Here is a 21573-nt window from a genome sequence, read left to right as displayed (position 1 = left end):
ATCGGGACAGAGACAGAAACACAAAGTCAGGGAGCTCATGTTAATGGAATTTTGTAAATGTATGTTCTGTATTTATTACATGACAGTGTAATGTACCCGGTTGCACTTTGTGAAAATGAATGACACTTGAGTGTATAATCGCTGTGCATCTTATTTCATATTGTACTTTTAGTAAACTATTTAAATATGAATATTGCATTGTAACCATGTACTGCCCTGTAACACCTGTAAATCGCCTTGGATAAATAAAGGCGCGGCTGTGATTGATTCTGGCAACACGACACGGTTGTTGTTCTTTCTTTCTTTCTTTCTTTCTTAGCAGACGCCCTTATCCTCATATTTGTTCTGTTGCCAAACCCTGCCTCGTTGCGCAGTGTTTGTGAACTCATTTCATAACTCCACTAGTCTGACTTCCTGCAGTTTTCAGTTTAGTTTCTCTTGCTTTCTCCCTGACGGACAGCAGCGATGGCGACAGCGGCGTCTCCAGAGGAGAAGTTCTCCTGCTCCGTGTGTCTGGACCTCTTCACCGAGCCCGCAACCATTCCGTGAGGACACAGCTTCTGCCTGGACTGTATCGGGAGCTACTGGGACCAGAGTGACCAAACCGGCGTGTACAACTGCCCCCAGTGCCGGGAGACTTTCACTCCCAGGCCCGTTCTGCGCAAAAGCAACGTCCTTAACGAACTGGTGGAGGAATTGAAGAAAACGAGAAGACTCGACTCGAAAAGGTATGTACGTTACCTGTGCTATAGCCCTCTGATAGTACTAAAGAAAATATATTCTCGAAATCGGTAAAGGCCTACTCTTTGTAACTTTGACGTGCAATGACAGCCTCTCCAAACTATTACTGTTCTGATACTGTGTTATGGAACGAGGCGAAACCCTTGCGTTGGAAGCTATGTTTAAAATATCGCTATGTACTTAAAATGTAATATGTGTTTTTCATTGGTGATTTTGAATACATTTTAAAACGTGGTGCTGACGTGGAACTTTACTTACCTCACACTCTGCTTCAGCGTATACTTCATTAAAATGCGTGTCACCCCCTATCTGACTGTTCAAAGTGATTCGTTATTTAAGTTGCTCTGATCTGCTACTATTTTATAAACTAAATATATGGTATTAGGAAACCACCACTTCATTAGCACCATGTCTGTCATTTTCTGTGCATGCACTTGATGTATTTTGTTACCTGAAATGGGGCTGTGATTCACTGCTGCTGTAATTAACAATCAGGAACAGGAACAAAAACTACGGTAGAGAACAAATCTATAGATACGAAGTATATATGTTATGATTACCAGATGAAGAGATGAAACACAGGGTCAGATTGATTAAACGCACACATAAGCACATTTCTCTGGCTTTTTATTTTTCAGAAGACACTACTCTTTATTTACACTTCAATCCAAACTGCAGCCGAGGGGGAAATACCTTTTTAAACTTCTATTACAGCCTAGTTGTCTACAAAGCTCTGGTATTTACATACTTTTCCAGTATTTGTTTATGAATGCCTGCATTTTGTTTCTGTTCTACGTTTTAAACCAGTATATTTAATTGGTCTTTTCTTTGCTAACCGTTTGTCAGATTGAGTCGACTGTACCCTCTGTTTGGGTTGCCTGTGACATTTTGATGTGTGTTTTTGTTTGTTTGTTTTGTGTGTGTGTGTGTGTGTGTTTATTGTGTGTGTATTGTGTGTGTGTGTGTGTGTGTGTGTCTGTGCGTGTGTGCGTTGTTTTGTGTGTGTAATATATATATAATTTGCAGCTTTGTGCAAATAAAAAAATATATACCGTATTCCTTCGAATTTAAGACGCAGCCCAAATTTACTACCCTCAATTTGAGGAAAAAATAAAACATGAAATAAATATGAATTTACAAAGATCCAAACTCAATTGCGCTGTTGTATTGGTCGAAACTGCCACAAAACAGTGTTGTTGTAGATTAACCACAGAGCTTGTTTATTGTGCTGTGTCCTGTATAATACTTCAGGTGGCGTTTCACTCACTCACTCACTCACTCACTCACTCACGGCATCACACATCCTGGCATAGCAAGCACGACACAACAGCATCAGACAACATGTAATCCAGCAACAGCATCAGGGAATATGTAACCCAGCAACCGCAACAGCATCAGGGAACGTGTAACCCAGCAACCGCAAAAGCATCAGGGAACGTGTAACCCAGCAACCGCAACAGCATCAGGGAACGTGTAACCCAGCAACCGCAACAGCATCAGGGAACGTGTAACCCAGCAACCGCAACAGCATCAGGGAACGTGTAACCCAGCAACCGCAACAGCATCAGGGAACGTGTAACCCAGCAACCGCAACAGCATCAGGGAACGTGTAACCCAGCAACCGCAACAGCATCAGGGAACGTGTAACCCAGCAACCGCAACAGCATCAGGGAACGTGTAACCCAGCAACCGCAACAGCATCAGGGAACGTGTAACCCAGCAACCGCAACAGCATCAGGGAACGTGTAACCCAGCAACCGCAACAGCATCAGGGAACGTGTAACCCAGCAACCGCAACAGCATCAGGGAACGTGTAACCCAGCAACCGCAACAGCATCAGGGAACGTGTAACCCAGCAACCGCAACAGCATCAGGGAACGTGTAACCCAGCAACCGCAACAGCATCAGGGAACGTGTAACCCAGCAACCGCAACAGCATCAGGGAACGTGTAACCCAGCAACCGCAACAGCATCAGGGAACGTGTAACCCAGCAACCGCAACAGCATCAGGGAACGTGTAACCCAGCAACCGCAACAGCATCAGGGAACGTGTAACCCAGCAACCGCAACAGCAGAAAAAGAAATCCCCAAAACATCTGTCTGGGAGGGGATATTTTTGATCGTGGAAAACTGTAAAATGTTTTCACACTTTCTTTTGTGACCTTTCAGTATACCGTATCTTTCTCCTGTTGAACTGTAACTTGATTGAGACCATAGGCACCTAACCCATGGAGCACAGGGGAGGCAAGCTATATATTTTGTCACTCTATTTTTTGCTCAGTGTATACACACTGTTATATGTTTTGTTATGGTTTAGCCTTTTAAACAGTTTAAAATGTAATACAAAAAACAGAGTCATTCAGAAGACGCCGTAAGTCCAACATTGATTAAAAAAAAAATAAATAAAAAAAATAAAAATCAGTAAAACGCACCCTACACGAACATTGGTTTGACCCACAGTCCGAAATGCACTGTTTACTACAGAAGAGAGGCAGTTTGGCTACTACAAAATATTAATTAAATATAGGCTAGGTACAGTGATGTAGTCGAGGGTATCTGCAGGTTAACGGCGTTTACCCACTTTGAATTTGGGCAATATAGCGTTTACCCACTTCTCATATAAGAGATAGAGAGTTTACCCACTTCTCATATAAGAGATAGAGAGTTTACTCACTTCTCATGTAAGAGATAGAGAGTTTACCCACTTCTCATATAAGAGATAGAGAGTTTACCCACTTCTCATATAAGAGATAGAGAGTTTACCCACTTCTCATATAAGAGATAGAGAGTTTACTCACTTCTCATGTAAGAGATAGAGAGTTTACTCACTTCTCATATAAGAGATAGAGAGTTTACTCACTTCTCATATAAGAGATAGAGAGTTTACTCACTTCTCATGTAAGAGATAGAGAGTTTACCCACTTCTCATATAAGAGATAGAGAGTTTACTCACTTCTCATGTAAGAGATAGAGAGTTTACCCACTTCTCATATAAGAGATAGAGAGTTTACTCACTTCTCATGTAAGAGATAGAGAGTTTACTCACTTCTCATATAAGAGATAGAGAGTTTACTCACTTCTCATGTAAGAGATAGAGAGTTTACCCACTTCTCATATAAGAGATAGAGAGTTTACCCACTTCTCATATAAGAGATAGAGAGTTTACTCACTTCTCATGTAAGAGATAGAGAGTTTACCCACTTCTCATATAAGAGATAGAGAGTTTACTCACTTCTCATGTAAGAGATAGAGAGTTTACCCACTTCTCATATAAGAGATAGAGAGTTTACTCACTTCTCATGTAAGAGATAGAGAGTTTACTCACTTCTCATATAAGAGATAGAGAGTTTACCCACTTCTCATATAAGGGATACAGAGTTTACTCACTTCTCATGTAAGAGATAGAGAGTTTACCCACTTCTCATGTAAGAGATAGAGAGTTTACCCACTTCTCATGTAAGAGATAGAGAGTTTACCCACTTCTCATATAAGAGATAGAGTTTACTCACTTCTCATGTAAGAGATAGAGAGTTTACCCACTTCTCATATAAGAGATAGAGAGTTTACTCACTTCTCATGTAAGAGATAGAGAGTTTACTCACTTCTCATGTAAGAGATAGAGAGAGTTTACCCACTTCTCATGTAAGAGATAGAGAGTTTACTCACTTCTCATGTAAGAGATAGAGAGTTTACCCACTTCTCATGTAAGAGATAGAGAGAGTTTACCCACTTCTCATATAAGGGATACAGAGTTTACTCACTTCTCATGTAAGAGATAGAGAGTTTACCCACTTCTCATGTAAGAGATAGAGAGTTTACCCACTTCTCATGTAAGAGATAGAGAGTTTACCCACTTCTCATATAAGAGATAGAGAGTTTACTCACTTCTCATGTAAGAGATAGAGAGTTTACCCACTTCTCATGTAAGAGATAGAGAGTTTACTCACTTCTCATGTAAGAGATAGAGAGAGTTTACCCACTTCTCATGTAAGAGATAGAGAGTTTACTCACTTCTCATGTAAGAGATAGAGAGTTTACCCACTTCTCATGTAAGAGATAGAGAGAGTTTACCCACTTCTCATATAAGGGATACAGAGTTTACTCACTTCTCATGTAAGAGATAGAGAGTTTACCCACTTCTCATGTAAGAGATAGAGAGTTTACCCACTTCTCATGTAAGAGATAGAGAGTTTACCCACTTCTCATATAAGAGATAGAGAGTTTACTCACTTCTCATGTAAGAGATAGAGAGTTTACCCACTTCTCATGTAAGAGATAGAGAGTTTACTCACTTCTCATGTAAGAGATAGAGAGAGTTTACCCACTTCTCATGTAAGAGATAGAGAGTTTACTCACTTCTCATGTAAGAGATAGAGAGTTTACCCACTTCTCATGTAAGAGATAGAGAGAGTTTACCCACTTCTCATGTAAGAGATAGAGAGAGTTTACCCACTTCTCATGTAAGAGATAGAGAGTTTACTCACTTCTCATGTAAGAGATAGAGAGTTTACCCACTTCTCATGTAAGAGATAGAGAGTTTACTCACTTCTCATGTAAGAGAGAGAGAGTTTACTCACTTCTCATGTAAGAGATAGAGAGTTTACCCACTTCTCATGTAAGAGATAGAGAGTTTACTCACTTCTCATGTAAGAGATAGAGAGAGTTTACCCACTTCTCATGTAAGAGATAGAGAGTTTACTCACTTCTCATGTAAGAGATAGAGAGTTTACCCACTTCTCATGTAAGAGATAGAGAGAGTTTACCCACTTCTCATGTAAGAGATAGAGAGAGTTTACCCACTTCTCATGTAAGAGATAGAGAGTTTACTCACTTCTCATGTAAGAGATAGAGAGTTTACCCACTTCTCATGTAAGAGATAGAGAGAGTTTACCCACTTCTCATGTAAGAGATAGAGAGTTTACTCACTTCTCATGTAAGAGAGAGAGAGAGTTTACCCACTTCTCATGTAAGAGATAGAGAGTTTACTCACTTCTCATGTAAGAGATAGAGAGTTTACTCACTTCTCATGTAAGAGATAGAGAGTTTACTCACTTCTCATGTAAGAGAGAGAGAGAGTTTACCCACTTCTCATGTAAGAGAGAGAGAGAGTTTACCCACTTCTCATGTAAGAGATAGAGAGTTTACTCACTTCTCATGTAAGAGATAGAGAGTTTACTCACTTCTCATATAAGAGATAGAGAGTTTACCCACTTCTCATATAAGAGATAGAGAGTTTACTCACTTCTCATGTAAGAGATAGAGAGTTTACTCACTTCTCATATAAGAGATAGAGAGTTTACCCACTTCTCATATAAGGGATACAGAGTTTACTCACTTCTCATGTAAGAGATAGAGAGTTTACCCACTTCTCATGTAAGAGATAGAGAGTTTACCCACTTCTCATGTAAGAGATAGAGAGTTTACCCACTTCTCATATAAGAGATAGAGAGTTTACTCACTTCTCATGTAAGAGATAGAGAGTTTACCCACTTCTCATGTAAGAGATAGAGAGTTTACTCACTTCTCATGTAAGAGATAGAGAGAGTTTACCCACTTCTCATGTAAGAGATAGAGAGTTTACTCACTTCTCATGTAAGAGATAGAGAGTTTACCCACTTCTCATGTAAGAGATAGAGAGAGTTTACCCACTTCTCATATAAGGGATACAGAGTTTACTCACTTCTCATGTAAGAGATAGAGAGTTTACCCACTTCTCATGTAAGAGATAGAGAGTTTACCCACTTCTCATGTAAGAGATAGAGAGTTTACCCACTTCTCATATAAGAGATAGAGAGTTTACTCACTTCTCATGTAAGAGATAGAGAGTTTACCCACTTCTCATGTAAGAGATAGAGAGTTTACTCACTTCTCATGTAAGAGATAGAGAGAGTTTACCCACTTCTCATGTAAGAGATAGAGAGTTTACTCACTTCTCATGTAAGAGATAGAGAGTTTACCCACTTCTCATGTAAGAGATAGAGAGAGTTTACCCACTTCTCATGTAAGAGATAGAGAGAGTTTACCCACTTCTCATGTAAGAGATAGAGAGTTTACTCACTTCTCATGTAAGAGATAGAGAGTTTACCCACTTCTCATGTAAGAGATAGAGAGTTTACTCACTTCTCATGTAAGAGAGAGAGAGTTTACTCACTTCTCATGTAAGAGATAGAGAGTTTACCCACTTCTCATGTAAGAGATAGAGAGTTTACTCACTTCTCATGTAAGAGATAGAGAGAGTTTACCCACTTCTCATGTAAGAGATAGAGAGTTTACTCACTTCTCATGTAAGAGATAGAGAGTTTACCCACTTCTCATGTAAGAGATAGAGAGAGTTTACCCACTTCTCATGTAAGAGATAGAGAGAGTTTACCCACTTCTCATGTAAGAGATAGAGAGTTTACTCACTTCTCATGTAAGAGATAGAGAGTTTACCCACTTCTCATGTAAGAGATAGAGAGAGTTTACCCACTTCTCATGTAAGAGATAGAGTTTACTCACTTCTCATGTAAGAGAGAGAGAGAGTTTACCCACTTCTCATGTAAGAGATAGAGAGTTTACTCACTTCTCATGTAAGAGATAGAGAGTTTACTCACTTCTCATGTAAGAGATAGAGAGTTTACTCACTTCTCATGTAAGAGAGAGAGAGAGTTTACCCACTTCTCATGTAAGAGAGAGAGAGAGTTTACCCACTTCTCATGTAAGAGATAGAGAGTTTACTCACTTCTCATATAAGAGATAGAGAGTTTACTCACTTCTCATGTAAGAGATAGAGAGTTTACTCACTTCTCATATAAGAGAGAGAGAGAGTTTACCCACTTCTCATGTAAGAGATAGAGAGTTTACTCACTTCTCATGTAAGAGAGAGAGAGAGTTTACCCACTTCTCATGTAAGAGAGAGAGAGAGTTTACCCACTTCTCATGTAAGAGAGAGAGAGAGTTTACCCACTTCTCATGTAAGAGATAGAGAGTTTACTCACTTCTCATGTAAGAGAGAGAGAGAGTTTACTCACTTCTCATATAAGAGATAGAGAGTTTACTCACTTCTCATGTAAGAGATAGAGAGTTTACCCACTTCTCATGTAAGAGAGAGAGAGAGTTTACCCACTTCTCATGTAAGAGATAGAGAGTTTACTCACTTCTCATGTAAGAGAGAGAGAGAGTTTACCCACTTCTCATGTAAGAGAGAGAGAGAGTTTACCCACTTCTCATGTAAGAGAGAGAGAGAGTTTACCCACTTCTCATGTAAGAGAGAGAGAGAGTTTACCCACTTCTCATGTAAGAGATAGAGAGTTTACTCACTTCTCATGTAAGAGATAGAGAGTTTACCCACTTCTCATGTAAGAGAGAGAGAGAGTTTACCCACTTCTCATGTAAGAGATAGAGAGTTTACTCACTTCTCATGTAAGAGAGAGAGAGAGTTTACTCACTTCTCATGTAAGAGAGAGAGAGAGTTTACCCACTTCTCATGTAAGAGAGAGAGAGAGTTTACCCACTTCTCATGTAAGAGAGAGAGAGAGTTTACCCACTTCTCATGTAAGAGAGAGAGAGAGTTTACCCACTTCTCATGTAAGAGATAGAGAGTTTACTCACTTCTCATGTAAGAGATAGAGAGTTTACCCACTTCTCATGTAAGAGAGAGAGAGAGTTTACCCACTTCTCATGTAAGAGATAGAGAGTTTACTCACTTCTCATGTAAGAGAGAGAGAGAGTTTACCCACTTCTCATGTAAGAGATAGAGAGTTTACTCACTTCTCATGTAAGAGATAGAGAGTTTACCCACTTCTCATGTAAGAGATAGAGAGTTTACCCACTTCTCATGTAAGAGATAGAGAGTTTACTCACTTCTCATGTAAGAGATAGAGAGTTTACCCACTTCTCATGTAAGAGATAGAGAGTTTACTCACTTCTCATGTAAGAGATAGAGAGTTTACTCACTTCTCATATAAGAGATAGAGAGTTTACTCACTTCTCATGTAAGAGATAGAGAGTTTACTCACTTCTCATGTAAGAGATAGAGAGTTTACCCACTTCTCATGTAAGAGATAGAGAGTTTACTCACTTCTCATATAAGAGATAGAGAGTTTACTCACTTCTCATGTAAGAGATAGAGAGTTTACTCACTTCTCATATAAGAGATAGAGAGTTTACTCACTTCTCATATAAGAGATAGAGAGTTTACTCACTTCTCATATAAGAGATAGAGAGTTTACCCACTTCTCATGTAAGAGATAGAGAGTTTACTCACTTCTCATGTAAGAGATAGAGAGTTTACCCACTTCTCATGTAAGAGATAGAGAGTTTACTCACTTCTCATGTAAGAGATAGAGAGTTTACTCACTTCTCATATAAGAGATAGAGAGTTTACTCACTTCTCATGTAAGAGATAGAGAGTTTACTCACTTCTCATGTAAGAGATAGAGAGTTTACCCACTTCTCATGTAAGAGATAGAGAGTTTACTCACTTCTCATGTAAGAGATAGAGAGTTTACTCACTTCTCATGTAAGAGATAGAGAGTTTACTCACTTCTCATATAAGAGATAGAGAGTTTACTCACTTCTCATATAAGAGATAGAGAGTTTACTCACTTCTCATATAAGAGATAGAGAGTTTACTCACTTCTCATATAAGAGATAGAGAGTTTACTCACTTCTCATGTAAGAGATAGAGAGTTTACTCACTTCTCATGTAAGAGATAGAGAGTTTACCCACTTCTCATGTAAGAGATAGAGAGTTTACTCACTTCTCATATAAGAGATAGAGAGTTTACTCACTTCTCATGTAAGAGATAGAGAGTTTACTCACTTCTCATATAAGAGATAGAGAGTTTACTCACTTCTCATGTAAGAGATAGAGAGTTTACTCACTTCTCATGTAAGAGATAGAGAGTTTACCCACTTCTCATGTAAGAGATAGAGAGTTTACTCACTTCTCATATAAGAGATAGAGAGTTTACTCACTTCTCATGTAAGAGATAGAGAGTTTACTCACTTCTCATATAAGAGATAGAGAGTTTACTCACTTCTCATATAAGAGATAGAGAGTTTACTCACTTCTCATATAAGAGATAGAGAGTTTACTCACTTCTCATATAAGAGATAGAGAGTTTACTCACTTCTCATATAAGAGATAGAGAGTTTACTCACTTCTCATGTAAGAGATAGAGAGTTTACTCACTTCTCATATAAGAGATAGAGAGTTTACTCACTTCTCATATAAGAGATAGAGAGTTTACTCACTTCTCATGTAAGAGATAGAGAGTTTACTCACTTCTCATGTAAGAGATAGAGAGTTTACCCACTTCTCATGTAAGAGATAGAGAGTTTACTCACTTCTCATATAAGAGATAGAGAGTTTACTCACTTCTCATGTAAGAGATAGAGAGTTTACTCACTTCTCATATAAGAGATAGAGAGTTTACTCACTTCTCATATAAGAGATAGAGAGTTTACTCACTTCTCATATAAGAGATAGAGAGTTTACTCACTTCTCATATAAGAGATAGAGAGTTTACTCACTTCTCATATAAGAGATAGAGAGTTTACTCACTTCTCATGTAAGAGATAGAGAGTTTACTCACTTCTCATGTAAGAGATAGAGAGTTTACTCACTTCTCATATAAGAGATAGAGAGTTTACTCACTTCTCATATAAGAGATAGAGAGTTTACTCACTTCTCATATAAGAGATAGAGAGTTTACTCACTTCTCATATAAGAGATAGAGAGTTTACTCACTTCTCATATAAGAGATAGAGAGTTTACTCACTTCTCATGTAAGAGATAGAGAGTTTACTCACTTCTCATGTAAGAGATAGAGAGTTTACTCACTTCTCATATAAGAGATAGAGAGTTTACTCACTTCTCATATAAGAGATAGAGAGTTTACTCACTTCTCATATAAGAGATAGAGAGTTTACTCACTTCTCATATAAGAGATAGAGAGTTTACTCACTTCTCATATAAGAGATAGAGAGTTTACTCACTTCTCATGTAAGAGATAGAGAGTTTACTCACTTCTCATATAAGAGAGAGAGAGTTTACCCACTTCTCATATAAGAGATAGAGAGTTTACTCACTTCTCATATAAGAGATAGAGAGTTTACTCACTTCTCATATAAGAGATAGAGAGTTTACTCACTTCTCATATAAGAGATAGAGAGTTTACCCACTTCTCATATAAGAGATAGAGAGTTTACTCACTTCTCATATAAGAGATAGAGAGTTTACTCACTTCTCATGTAAGAGATAGAGAGTTTACTCACTTCTCATATAAGAGAGAGAGAGTTTACTCACTTCTCATATAAGAGATAGAGAGTTTACCCACTTCTCATATAAGAGATAGAGAGTTTACTCACTTCTCATATAAGAGATAGAGAGTTTACTCACTTCTCATGTAAGAGATAGAGAGTTTACCCACTTCTCATATAAGAGATAGAGAGTTTACTCACTTCTCATATAAGAGATAGAGAGTTTACTCACTTCTCATATAAGAGATAGAGAGTTTACTCACTTCTCATGTAAGAGATAGAGTTTACTCACTTCTCATATAAGAGATAGAGAGTTTACTCACTTCTCATATAAGAGATAGAGAGTTTACTCACTTCTCATGTAAGAGATAGAGAGTTTACCCACTTCTCATATAAGAGATAGAGAGTTTACTCACTTCTCATATAAGAGATAGAGAGTTTACTCACTTCTCATGTAAGAGATAGAGAGTTTACTCACTTCTCATATAAGAGATAGAGAGTTTACTCACTTCTCATGTAAGAGAGAGAGAGAGTTTACCCACTTCTCATGTAAGAGAGAGAGAGAGTTTACTCACTTCTCATATAAGAGATAGAGAGTTTACTCACTTCTCATATAAGAGATAGAGAGTTTACTCACTTCTACTCTGGGGCAGCAGTGTGGAGTAGTGGTTAGGACTCTTGTACTTTACCTAGATTGCTCCAGTAAAAACCCAACTGTATAAATAGGTAATTGTATGTAAAAATAATGTGATATCTTGTAACAATTGTAAGTCGCCCTGGGTAAGAAATAAATAATGTAAGTCGCCCAGGGTAAGAAATAAATAATAATAATGATAATAATAATAATAATAATAATAATAATAATAATAATAATAATAATAATAATAATAATAATAATAATAATACTCTCCTCAAATCCAGCGCTAAAGACAAGATATTTTAACAGTGAGTGCCTGCCTTGTGTTGCGAGACTGACAGCTGAGAGCTCTCACTCAGAACTGCAGCATGACTACTGGACTGCATGTTGTGTGTCTGTGTAAAAATGTACTAAAACATGAATAGCCAAAAATAAACTGATTTATTATTGACATTATGACTGGAGTTACATGAGATTACAACATCAATAAGTGCGTTAGTATTGTAATACAATTACCATGCCATTAAATTCAGCAAACCACGCAGAAGTTAGAATTGAATATCGGAGCTCTTCAGCACGGCTCTTTTGGCCCACAGACAAACGTGGTAAAGTACGGCCTGTATTGGTTAATTCATTATCCGGATTATGAATTCTGGATTATGAAAGTTGAAAATCCAAAAATAAAATAAAATCAGGAAGAACTTAACATTTTTTTGAAAGACTGAAAATGTCGTCCGTATCATGAACATAATAATCATAGAACAAACATACGTTTAATTCAGATATAGCAGACTGATAAGATTTTCATTTGAAATACTGTAGTTTTAAAAACATTTATTAAGACTAAGGTGTCTGCAACCAGTCGTTGTCAGCACAGTACTTTGAATTCACCGTTTGAAAGTCTCCTCAGCTTCCCAAGCTGGTGAGTTTTTCTGCTTATATGGTGGAGCCATGGCGAGCACATCCTTCTTTAAGAGCTTTCAAGCTCTAAAACAGAGATAGAAGATAGAACAGAGATAGTGCAGTTTCCTGGGCTTCACAACACTGTATATTTTCTCCAGGGGTTGCAGCGTTTTCTTACATGTTTGCCATGTTTGTATATGGAGGGCTTAGTAGGATTTTAAATCATTAAAAAAGCTCCAGAAAAACCTCTTCAAATCCATGTTTACCTTTAAAAAAATGTAATGAGGAAGTCAGCAGGTTTGCGTTGCTGCGGGGCTGTGAACTGGTTTAAGTTCAACTACAACTCTAAATAGAATGGTGTTAGCACTGGGAATAATCTGAAGCACTGCTATTTCAAAATAACAGGAGCCTGTTTTTACTTTAGTGAAGTAAGCTAGAATGTTTTTTTTTCATTCAAAACTTGTCATTCTTTATTCAAAATGTAGTCTTTTTTCATTTAGACATTGCCAATTATTTTCTATTGTTTTCTCCCAGTTTGGCATATCCAATTATTTTTAGGCTCAGCTCACCGCTATCACCCCTGCGCTGACTCGGGAGGGTGAAGACGAACACACACTGTCCTCCGAAGCGTGTGCCGTCAGCTGACCGCTTTTTTTCACACTGCGGACTCACCGTGCAGCCACCCAAGAGCTACAGCGTCGGAGGACAACGCAGCTCTCGGGCAGCTTACAGGCAAGCCCGCAGGTGCCCGGCCAGACTACAGGGGTCGCTGGTGTGCGGTGAGCCGAGGACACCCTGGCCGACCTAAACCCTTCCCCAATTCCTGTATTTGTAAATTTTAAATTGTTTTTATGCAAAATGCCCCGTCTGTTTTCTCTCTACACTTCTGCATTTGTTGGAAGAAATGCGTGACTTTTGTTGAATTGCTTTCTGATTTTGTTTTAAATTAGAACCCAGTTTTGTTTTTCAAAAGCATAACCTGTGTTTGGACTTGTTTTGCCATACTTACTGGTCTGGATTGTGAAATAATTTACATGCATTTTTGGTTTTAATTGTATTTTATTTAATTAGTTTAACAGCAGTGTTCCATGAACAGTAATTGGTTGAACTCGAGGCCCTCCTCCTTCCCCGTGTGCCTTCTGAGCCAGTGATCGAGGCTTGTTTATTTATTTATTTTTAATGACCCGCTTACATTTTTTTGTAACTTGAAGTCCTATTTGTTCATTTTAAAATACAGAATAACATGTATGGGCTGCATTGTTTACAAATCAGATGTAGGCTTACTGAAATCTGTGATAGAAATCAGGCACGTCCATCACATTGGTAGGTAAGAATTTTAAAAAAACAAATATTTTCAATTAACATCAGTAAGTACTTAAGCCTAATAATTAAAAAATACCAATTATTTTCTGTTTTCATAGGTATATTATGACCCTGTCTCAGATGGGGGTACGCGGTAGACTAGATTTTTTGGAAAGGGGTAAGGAGCCTAAAAAGTTTGAAAACCACTGGCATGATACATTATATACAAGGTTAGGATGTGAAAAGAAAACTCATTGGATGCGTAAAAGTAAAATAGTAGCAGCAACACAGCAGCTAATAGCAGATATCAGGGTTAAAGAGCATGGAAAGCAAGAGAGAACAGGTGGGTCTTGAGAGCTGATTGAAAGCGAGCGACGGTGGGAGCATCACGCACCGAAGCTGGAAGTACCATTGGCATTTAAAAATGTAAGCATTTTTTACAAGTTCTTTTACTAAAGAATCCCCCTATAATATGCAATGCATGCCTAAAATATCAAGAAAACTCACACAACCGATTTGTACAGGAAATGGTATATACTACATTATATGTACTGCCTTATCAATAATCTGCTTTATCAATATGAAGTCCCGTTGGTATTTTAAAATGCTTGAACGCGTTGTTTTCCATGTTATTTTATGAAGGGAATCCCCAGCTCCCGCTCCTGTCTCTGCTGAGCTCGGAGACGTGCCTTGTGATTTCTGCCCCAGCGAGATAAAGCGCGGAGCGGTCAGGTCGTGTTTGACGTGCCGGGGCTCGTACTGCGAAGAGCACCTGCAGCCACACTACGAGACCGCGGGGTTGAAGAGGCACGCGCTGGTCCAGCCTCTCAGAGATTTGGAGCAGAAGCTTTGCAAACAGCACCAGAGATTGCTGGAGCTTTACTGTAGAACCGATCAGAGCTGTATCTGCATGACCTGTGCTCTCAAAGATCATCAGAATCACGCTGCTATCCTAGCAGAGGAGGGGAGAGTGGAGAAACAGGTATGCATTAGAAACAGGACTGTATTTCTTTTTATGGTAAAAACATATATTATTTATAAACATAATATTCATTAAAGCAGAAAAATAGGCATTCACATTCAATCAAAATTGATAATTCTCTAGTTAGTATGCAAATATTGTTTCTAAATATTGAAATGCTTAACTGACCAACAGTAAATGCTAAATTGCAGAATAATATATGTATATTTTTTACTCTGTTATATTAGCAGAGAGAGAGAGAGGGCTGAGATTGGTAGGTGTTATGTATGTGTTTTATTTAGAATACATTGATGTTTGTATTATAATGGCCACTCATACAGCTTCATCTGCTATAGCTTGTTAACTATAACGCTGTCCAACAGGTGCTTCGGACTTTGAGTCAGTCCATTCAATAGGGGCAGCCGGACTGGCAGGCTGACAGTACAGATTGACAACATTGTAATGCATTTGGCGGTTATCTCTTGACTATTTATTTAAATGATGTTCTATCCCCTCAATCTGCTTTGAAATGGACTCACCCCAAACTTGATATTACCATGATAACTTGACTATCTTCAGTGAATTAACAAACTATTTTACTGTCAAAGAGCAGCAAACAGACTTTTTTATTTATACTTTGTATCCACATTATTATTATTATTATACAGTTCACATGGCTGTGTTGTGTGTGGTAGAATGCTGACGAATGACACTTCAGTAGCACTAAAAAGAAAAGAAATTCACTTTGTGTTTGTCTTTATCTGCACAGAATGAGCTGAGGGAAATACAGGCGGAAATAGAAAATCTCATTGAGGAGAGACTGATAGAGCTGGAGAGACTGAATCAGGCTGTGGAGTCTCTTAAGGTGAGTGCGAGAACAGTCTAACAAAGACATGGTATTGTCAGGGGGTGCGTGTCACTGATCCCCTCCCTCCTCTAACTAGCTCTCGGCACACAAGGAAAGGGCTAAAAGCGATCAGGTCCTGTCTGAGCTGATCCACTCCATTGAGAGAATCAGGACGGAGGTGGGAGAGCTGATTGGAGCTAAAGAGAAGGCTGCAGTGAGTCGGGCCGACGAGCAAAGGGAACAACTGGAGCAGGAGATCCAGGAGCTGAGAAAGAGGAAGGCTGAGATGGAGCAGCTTTCTGAGACAGAGGATCACATCCACTTTCTGCAGGTCAGACCACATTTCAATGCAGATGCACTGAATGGGGGTTCAGTATCAGGACTTTTAAACACACTGCTGTTGGTTTTTACAATGGGGTTTATTTAGCTCAAAGCACGGCCAATGCTTGTGTTCAGTTTGGTTGCTGGTCTTTCTGTAAGATTCTGGGGTCTCCCTGATTATTTCCTGTACACACTGAAAGACCTCCCCAGCTGCTCAGTCCAGTGTTGCAGACCCTGTGCTGCTTGGCTGACGAATCCTTTTCTCCACACTCCCCTTGTAGAGTTTCCAGTCTGTCTGTGCCCCTCCTGCTGCTCAGCAGCTCTTTGATAACATAGACGACTCTTTCTGGACTCTGAGGAAAGCTGTGTCACGACTCAAAGACCACCTCGAGGGATTCTGGGAAGTGGAGTTGATGAAAGCAACTATCGCAGGTTGGTGCAAACAATATGTGAGCCGTCAGTACAAAATCACTGGCATAGTAGCAGATGCAATAGCAGAATTCTCTACAATGAGCTTGAATAAGACTGAATAATTATAACTCTGATTATGAAGAAAAAACACGAGAGGTGCTTTGAGTTCTCCAGTTTGGAAAAAAATAATTCAAACCAGCAGGGGGCGTGTTTCTAGCATTGCACAGGTTTCTGTCATACAGTAACACACTTCTGTGTTCCACTGTCAAACACCTAATCAGAAGACTAGGCTTATCATGAGGGATGAGTTTTTCATCTGCGTCCAGAATACACGTCTAACTTATAAATGGAGAATCGCCTCTCCAGTCCTGTGAAAACTTGACAAGGAATATTTTCAGTTTTTCCAAGTGTTCTATTTCATAATACTGATGGGTCTGATTTTGTATGTGCATCTATGGAGCAAGATTGTTTGTATCTGACATGTTTAGTGCGTTATTTTAGATGTTTTACCTCCACTTTCTTTTTCACAGTTGATGTGACTCTGGACCCTGATACAGCACACCCCGCGCTCATCCTCACTGAGGATGGGAAGGAAGCCAGACCTGGAGATAAACGACAGTCTCTCCCTGACAATCGAAAGAGATTTGATCAGTCAGTCTTTGTCCTGGGCAGGGGGGGGTTCAGCTCAGGGAAACACTACTGGGAGGTGGAGGTGGGGGAGAAGATAATCTGGAGATTTGGAGTCACCAGAGAGTCTTCTCAGAGGAAGGGGGATATCACTGTGAACCCCCAGAAGGGATTCTGGACTGTTAGGTGGGATGGTGAGGGCAATCAGTTCTATGCTGCGACTGAACCTGTGACCCCCCTCCCCCTGAGCCTGAAGCCTCAGAAGCTGGGGGTGTATCTGGATTATGAGGAAGGGCAGCTCTCATTTTACAATGTGGAGACCAGATCTCACATCTACACTTTCACTGACACCTTCACTGAGAAGCTCTATCCTTTGTTTTGTCCTGGTATTTATTACTCTGGAAAAAATGCCGCTCCACTGATCATCTGCCCGCACACATACACAGATTAAATTCACAAACTTCAAATTCATTTCTCCGTATTATGTGAAATGGAAACAAATATAACACTGATGTAACAAAACTGTGAATTAAGAACTGAAGAATTTAATTCAAGTGGTTTTAATGTGTTCTTTTCATCTTAGAACTTAACCTGAGGATCCATTTAGTTCTGTATAGAACACATAAAAAGTAATACTGTGGGGCAAAACTGCTTGCTATCTTCTTAGTTACTTGCTTCAAATTATTTTTTATTTCTCACTGTACCCTTACCTTTGTCTGATGTTTGAAATAATTTGGAATGGTTCTTATTACAATTTCCCCTCAGACTATGACAGACACTTATTACAATTTCTAAATATATATTTTTTGATATAAGGTCCTCAGACTATGACAGGGGTGTTCAATCATGGTCCTGGAGGGCCATTCCACTCCAGGTGGAATTAGACAATGAACGACTTCAGGAACTGGATGGAGGTTTAATTGGTTCAATTAAACAATTTAGAACAGGGTTGGAACAAAGACCAGGAGTGGAAGGGTCAGCTTTGTCCTCCGTGGCTATGAGTTCAGGAGTTGCTCTTCAGTTCCAGTTGCCTGTCGTAGTCCTATCTAACACAAGCTTGATCAGTGTTTCCCAAACTTTTTGATTGGCGACCCAAATGAACACAGGAATAATGAAACCACGACCCAAAATTATTCACTATTTGTTATTTTAACTGAAATACTTCTTAACCAATCAAAAAGTGACGTTTAATTTATTTGACACTATACTGCACTATATAAACATTCAGGGTGATAGTTTTACAGCTTGGTAAAATGTTTGCTTTTATCAAATTACTTGTTATATAAAAAAAAAAAAAAAAAAAGGTATTAAACTAACATATTGTAACGACGAGGCAGACGAACCTGGGGGGGTGGGGGGAGGGTGCCACTTCTAGAAACATTCTCTCACATGACAGCCAGCTTAGGATTTAGAGTTAAGGGTCCCCTTCGCGCGGACAACGGGACTGCAGGCGATCGCAAACATGAATTTACAGGAGAGCCCTTTTTTGTGGGGATTAATGGACTATGTGGGTGCATTGAGATAACGGCGTGGTGGGACAGGAATGCGTGCCTGTGATTGGGGGAGCGCGCACGACGGAGCGAAATGGAAGAGGGAGGGGCTGGGTGAAGTGTGAGTTTTGGGGCTGTGGGAGAGAACCTGCTTTTTTTAATTACTGAGTCAGACACGCAGAAACTGTTTATTAAACCCTTTATTTATCCTGTGTTCGTTATTGTTTACTGCATTAATCAGTGGCGGCTCGTGACTTTTTTGACAGGTGGGGCACAAATCACAAAATAGTTATTACCACACCCCCCCCCCCCCCCCCCCCCCCCCCCAATGGCTAACGTACTAAAAGTACATTTACTTTGTTCAGCTGACTGCATATATGCCTCCGCTGAGAGCATTTTAATGCTTCAAATAATAGACTGCAGTCGCTATGCAAAATATACCCCCATCAATTAAAAACATTAGCACTGCAAACAGCACACAACTTACAGAATTGCGGATGCAATTTTTTATAATCAACTGGCAAATCACAGAACCTTAAAACCACGTAGTATTTCATTCTACAAGTCATTGTGTGACACCAGAGTGGAACATTCGCTATAAACAAATACAATATCACAAAATCATTACTTCAAAACGAACAAGGCAGCTTGTCATGTCGTGGCATGAAATTGACAGTTTTAGTCCATTAAAAGAGATGTAACCTTGTCTTATTTAGCTGAAAGAAGCAAACACGACCGACATTAGTTTGTTCACAGCACTGCCTTCCAAATATGGCCTCCTTGCCGCGTTCGTTTACCATCTTTCTTCATACTCTCCAGTGCTGGTGTTATTCTGCCGTCCTTAACAATTGAACGTCTCCCTTCTTGGGATCTTACTGTAAAACCTATTTTCCTCACGTCTCGTATAATATCAGATTCAACTAAAGCCATTAAAATCGCACAAATTCGAACTGCTCCAAATCCAGTAGTTGCCTCATCGAGCGTATTGTGGTTACCATAGCAACGCCTTCAGTGACTCCCCAGCAATGGTGTTGCCATGGTGACAAGCAGCTTTGTGAGGCACTCAATGTTTGTGCCTCACGCGGCAGTACTACATTGTTCCAGCTTTTTGCGTTGCGGTTTCGGTGCTGGAGAAAGCGAGTTGAGACTTTTAAATAATGTCACGAGCGCTTCTGTGGACTTAAATGTATTTAATATGCTTAAATATGTTTATATTTCTCAATTAAATAATACGAATATGCAAAGTGTTTTTTTAGCCTTTGGGAATTATTGGTGAGGTCGTGCCCCGCTTGCCTCGGCTGACCAGCCTCCACTGCTGCATTTATTTGATTGCTCATTCTTGAAAAATAAACCGTGCATTTGAGACCAGAATACCTGCCTGGATTGCTTCCTTTACCTCCACATTACAATATCAATTTAAAATTGTGTTGCCTACATACTGAATACCAGTTTTAATTTTCAATTCAACATCAAGCATTGCAAACATACCGACAACAGTCAGTTGTGCAGTTTTTATTTATTTATTTTTTTGCAATATGCATTGTAACCAGATAGGATACATTCATCTCCTTCTCTGAGACAGTGACTGATTTTTTTAAGAACGTCTTGCTGTTTAGCTAATTGATCAGCTTTCTTCTAAAAAAAAAACTAGTTTCCCAACGCAATCAGTATGCATGTTTCAAGATGCCGAAGGCTTAAGGCTTTCGTGAGCCAGTACTTCACAACAAATGGCACATGAGGACGCACATCATCCTCGTCAACAATGTAAGAAAAACTGAAGTTGATATAAGATGGTAATTGCGAGGTTTTTTTTGTTTTGTTTTTTTAGCTACAAGTAGGATAGATATTTTTTCGTTTTGCATCCATTATAACAACTGTTATAATGGATGCAAAATCCCAAGTAACCGCACATAAAATGTCATCCTATACTTAATTTTTTTGATTCATATTTAAAGCAGAAGACTGGTGATAAAACAATACACTGTTTACATAATTACTGCTAATGATTTGTATGCAAATTGTATTTATTTTGAATATAAGCATAAGAAGTTGAATAGTGAAAATAAATCTTAATAGTGTGCACTGAACTTCATTTTTAGATTGTTTGGCGACTCGTCAGAAACCTTGCCGGGACCCATATTTGGGTCGCGACCCCCACTTTGGGAAACGTTGAGCTAGATCATTGTCTTCTACATCTCAATAACCCGAGATGTGGTTTGTGATAACTGGGGCACAGACAGACACACTGACTGAAGCAGCTCTCCAGATCACTCAACACTCTTAGAAAGAAGAATAAGTGGTCTTTCTGCACATGTTTGCAGTGCGGTTACTCCAGTCTCTAGTAGAAACATTCAGACTAAGAACCATAAATGTGCACGCTAAGCATCTGATATACTGGTTTATTTTCAGTTCTTGGATCAATATCTCAAGTTCCAAATCAGGTTTCTGGTTTCCTGCGTTTTACCCGCTGCTTCTCTACTCTCCTTTACAATGCAATTGATCCATTCGTTTATCTCAATCACAACTGAGAAACGAATTAATAGATAACATTGGTTTAATTTACAGGTTTATGCTTTGAAACTAATGACATGATTTAAAAGCCCATTTAGTTAGAAAAAACAAACTGTAAATGTAATCAATTTTACTATGAACATGTTAAACAGTTGTGATTGAGATACACGAATAGCTTAAAAGGTATATATTGAATTTTTAAAGGCGAGTATGTAAGAATCATTTACGCTCCTGTAGGTGCAGTAGCGGTAGATATCCACCAGGTGGGGGTGTAGGCAGAATGGGAGCACTCCGATTCATAGCTTAATCAATCTCTGTTAAAAGTGCACATGGTAGATATTTGTTATTAGTCTGGACACGCATACATTCATTGAGTAACAAAGTAACAGGCAACTTGAGGGGAGTGCTTAAAGAAATGCTAACCAGCTGTAAAAGCAGCCAACTCTTATTAACTTCATCAGTTTGATTAATTGTACATTTCAAATGCTTAGGAAATGGAAACGAATTATTCTGGAGAGATTTTCTTTTCAGTTTTCGCTCCAGTTCCATTCCTCTGCGATTTTATTATCACAAAACT

At 39.0% G+C, this 21573-nt stretch overlaps 1 protein-coding gene across 3 annotated transcripts; it reads left to right on the top strand.

The window, feature by feature from the left end:
* Positions 1-42: 42 nt before the first annotated feature.
* On the top strand, positions 43-19848 carry LOC117398400 (E3 ubiquitin-protein ligase TRIM39-like). 3 transcript variants are annotated; one of them, XM_059015884.1, is made up of 9 exons: positions 43-59; positions 476-728; positions 1380-1477; positions 13061-14254; positions 14471-14810; positions 15559-15654; positions 15734-15967; positions 16239-16389; positions 16899-19848. In XM_059015884.1, coding segments are annotated over exons 4-9 (1371 nt in total). In that variant the 5' UTR covers positions 43-59; positions 476-728; positions 1380-1477; positions 13061-14252; the 3' UTR covers positions 17447-19848. The 3 variants fall into 3 exon arrangements, with proteins under 3 accessions (XP_058871867.1, XP_058871865.1, XP_058871866.1); XM_059015882.1 differs by lacking the exon at positions 43-59 and having other exon boundaries at positions 266-728; XM_059015883.1 differs by lacking the exons at positions 43-59; positions 1380-1477 and having other exon boundaries at positions 266-728.
* Positions 19849-21573: the final 1725 nt, after the last annotated feature.

This window comes from Acipenser ruthenus, chromosome 51 (assembly GCF_902713425.1).
Source record: "Acipenser ruthenus chromosome 51, fAciRut3.2 maternal haplotype, whole genome shotgun sequence".
Taxonomy (NCBI): domain Eukaryota; kingdom Metazoa; phylum Chordata; class Actinopteri; order Acipenseriformes; family Acipenseridae; genus Acipenser; species Acipenser ruthenus.
This window is presented reverse-complemented; position numbering and strand designations above follow the sequence as displayed.